The sequence below is a fragment of the Myotis davidii genome, unplaced genomic scaffold (genome assembly GCF_000327345.1).
Source record: "Myotis davidii unplaced genomic scaffold, ASM32734v1 scaffold162, whole genome shotgun sequence".
NCBI lineage: Eukaryota > Metazoa > Chordata > Mammalia > Chiroptera > Vespertilionidae > Myotis > Myotis davidii.
Window position 1 is genome coordinate 5836813 of NW_006300036.1, and position 3495 is coordinate 5840307.

Genomic DNA, 3495 nt, shown 5'->3' on the forward strand with positions numbered 1-3495 from the left:
CCCAGTCAGGGCATATTCCTGGGTTGCAGTCTAGATCCCCAATGGGGAATACGCAGGAGGTAGCCAATCAGTGATTCTTTCTCGTCATTGATGTGTCTATCTCTCTCTCTCCCTCTCCCTTCCTCTCTGACATCAATAAAAATATATTAAAAAACAAATAAATAAAGGGAAGAGTGATGCCTGCTATCTAGTATTTCCCCTTTTTCTCACTGCCCTCAGAAGCATGGTAGTGTGTCAAAAGAGCTCAGACTCCCATTATTACTAGGAACCATTTTTTTTCAAAACCCCTAATAGTTTTGACTACACCACTGTTAAAAGAGAAGAAAGTGAAGATGTGGAATTATTGGTTTTTAATGGCTTGAAAAGAATAACTACAACCAAATGGGACCTTAGTATATAATCGATATCATAATGGACATTAGAAGGGAATAGAGAGAACTTTTCTCCAATAGAGAGACCTTATTGATGAATATGATGATTCAAACTTGTTACACAAAATCTCAGAACACAAAAAATACCTGGGGGGAATGGCTGGATTAAGTTGCTGAGATCACTCAGCTATAACTTATTTAGCAATCAGCAATGCTAAAATTAACCAACTAGCCATGAATAAACCAACTAGCAAGAAGGTAAACGTTTAACTCATAAATATGTGCTTTTGTCACCTCTTTCTTTTTTCACAAATTGTTGGCTAGTAATTTTTTGGTATATATTGGACATGTGGTTTCAAATTATAGACTCTGGAATCCGATATTCTTCTGAAGAGTTTTGCAATTTTTCTTACTTGGCAAGACTCATACTCCAAACTCCGTATCTCCCCTGTGGTGGGCATTAGCATAAAACTCTGCTCAGTTCTCAGCTTCCAGCTATTGCTTTTCCCTTGAGCCTTTGATGTTTCGCCCACACATGCATAATATTGAGTCTTCAAATGATCTGGGAGAATATTTTGAACTCGTCCTTCTGGGCTTCCTTCCATTTTCAAACAGTCTGGTCATCCCATACTTGGTTCTCTGACTTCTTAGCCCAATAAGATAGTGGCTTTTTGTATCAGTGTCGGTTACATGTGCTGAGTGGTAAGTGCCCTCAGAGGAAAAGCTACAGAAATATAAGTCATTTCCAGTCTGGTTCCCTTCTTTTAAAGGCTATCTTTCCTCTGGTTTCTATCTGCTTTTTATCCAAGTCCAGTGCTTCAATAGATTTTTTTCCTTTCTTCAGAGTTCATGCCTGTTACCTGCTGGAGAGTTAGTCCAAGAGAAGCCACTCAGCTATTACCAGAATTAAGCTTTACATTTGATTTAAGTCATAAATATTTTTGTGACTTAACATTTATGTTTATATTTTGCTTAAGAGGTGGGAATTTTTCCCCATGCAGAAGTTTTTCATTTTATATACTCAAATTTATCAATTTTTTGTTTATGTCTTCTGAATTTTGAATTTTAATTAGAAGAGACTCTCGCATTTCAAGATTAACTGGCATTCATCCATGTCATCTACTAAATACTTAATATTTTTATTTTTTACATCAAACTTTTTGATCACTTCAGAATTTATCCTGAAAAAAAAAGTTTGTAGTATAGGTCACATTGTTTTTCCAGCTTTTTTACCCAATTATCACACCACCATTATCAAGAAATTTGTATTTCCCCCATTAATGAATTCTATCTCTATTATTTATATACTAAATTCCTAATGGATTTGGCCTGTTTTTGGTATGTCGATTCATGTACCAGTACTGCAATTTTTTAGTTATTAAAGCATTATAGTGTTTTTATATCTGATAAGGTTAGTCCTTCAACATTGCTATTTTTTAGACTTCATATGGTCAATCTTGATTATTTATTTTCCATTTAAACTTTGCAATAAGCTTGTTAAAATAGAAACTTGAGGCACTATTAATAGGATCCTATAAAATTCAAAAAATAAGAGAAAACTATTTTTATTATGCTGAATCTTACTATTCAAAAACAATGTCTTTCCTCTTGTTTAGGTTTTAATATGAGTTCTTAGATAATGCATCAAAGTTTTGTTCATGTGTATATTTCTTGTTATATTTGTTCTTAGCTATTTTGACTTTTTGTTGCTATTCTCATTAGTCATTTGTACCAAATTAAAAAACCTACTCAGAATGACTTAACCTTCCCATTTATATTTTTAATTTCAGCTAACAGCTATGAAATAAGAATGAGTAAAAGTCTACAGAATATTCAAGATGATTTTAACAATGCCATTTTAGTGAATACATCAAAGCTAAATCCCCAACCAGCTGGCACCAAGGAGATATTTACATTTTCACTAAAGCTTTTAATAAATGGACCTGAACATCAACCTGATGGAGAGACACAAGAAAGCCACAGATTTTTAAAAACCCATACCCTTTGCACTTTACAAAAACATACTAATAAAAACAAATTAACATCAAAACTGTTAAAAGTGCTTTGAATTTTGCATACTACAGATCATGTTTTTACATAATAAAAAGACAAAAACTCTTTTATAACCCTCATTTTGAGGGTAAAGTGGAAAGCCCTTACGTTTAGGCTATGAATAAAATAATAAAAATTATTTTCCAAGATAATTCTTTAAAGACAAGCAAGGCAAGGTCAAAGTTGAATCAGAGTCAAGAAAAGCTCCTTTTATTGAGGAGAAAAAAATAGCCCAAAGCAGAGAAGAGGAGGTTATGTCTGAATGATCTAAGCAATTGTTTAGTTACTTTAATTTTTCATTCTCTCTATCTCATCAGAACAGATTGCTTGTTTATGACTAACGATCAATGTGTATTTTATATATGGTGCCTCTTGTAAAATTCTTTACCTCTAGCCATTTGGTTAGCTATACCACAGATCACTGTGAAAATTAACCTTAAAACGTGGGTATTATTCTTTTCCCCTGACACTGGTTTTGTAACAGAGGTCTGTTGAATTTATTGTTTCTCAGTTTTTACTCTCATCAAAGTAGCTTTCCGAGTTATTGTCTTAGGTGTTATTCAAAGCGAATGGTTATAATTTTCATAAGTAAAAAATAAAAGACATAGTTCTAAACTTATTTTAATACATACATAGGCTACATAGTTTCATTCAATTTCAACCCAAGAAGAGGTCACAGGAGAAAGGCCTTTAGAAATGATTAACTGATTCTGTTTTTTGTTTAACTAAGACCCCAGGAATCCTTTCTTGATCAGGGGTTATTTATATTGATCAAGGGGATGGGGAACAAACAGAGAGGGAAGCATAAGTCAGAAGGAATTGAAAATCATCTTTCATCTAATCTTATTTCTCTTATTTTTAAAGAAAGATTATTGAGCAATAGAATCACTTGCTTTATATATTAAAGAACTGAAAACTTTATTGGGTAAATACAAACAACAATGTAGAATAGATATTTTACAATCAGGACCAAATAAAAGAAAAAATTAGGTTAAGTTTTGGGGATGGGGGAAGAAATTGTGGCGAACTGGGCCAAGAAAAAGCAACAGAGAGGGTAAAGCCTTGAGTAAGA

General features: G+C 33.0%; 1 protein-coding gene across 1 annotated transcript in view; it reads left to right on the forward strand.

Annotated features, from left to right (window-relative positions):
* CLCA2 (chloride channel accessory 2) overlaps nucleotides 1–2439 on the forward strand; it is a 38388-nt gene extending 35949 nt beyond the window's left edge. The window contains exon 14 of the mRNA XM_006776267.2: nucleotides 2162–2439. Within this exon, the coding sequence (XP_006776330.1) occupies nucleotides 2162–2439 (278 nt within the window). The remainder of the gene's footprint in view (nucleotides 1–2161) is intronic.
* The last annotated feature ends 1056 nt before the right edge of the window (nucleotides 2440–3495 follow it).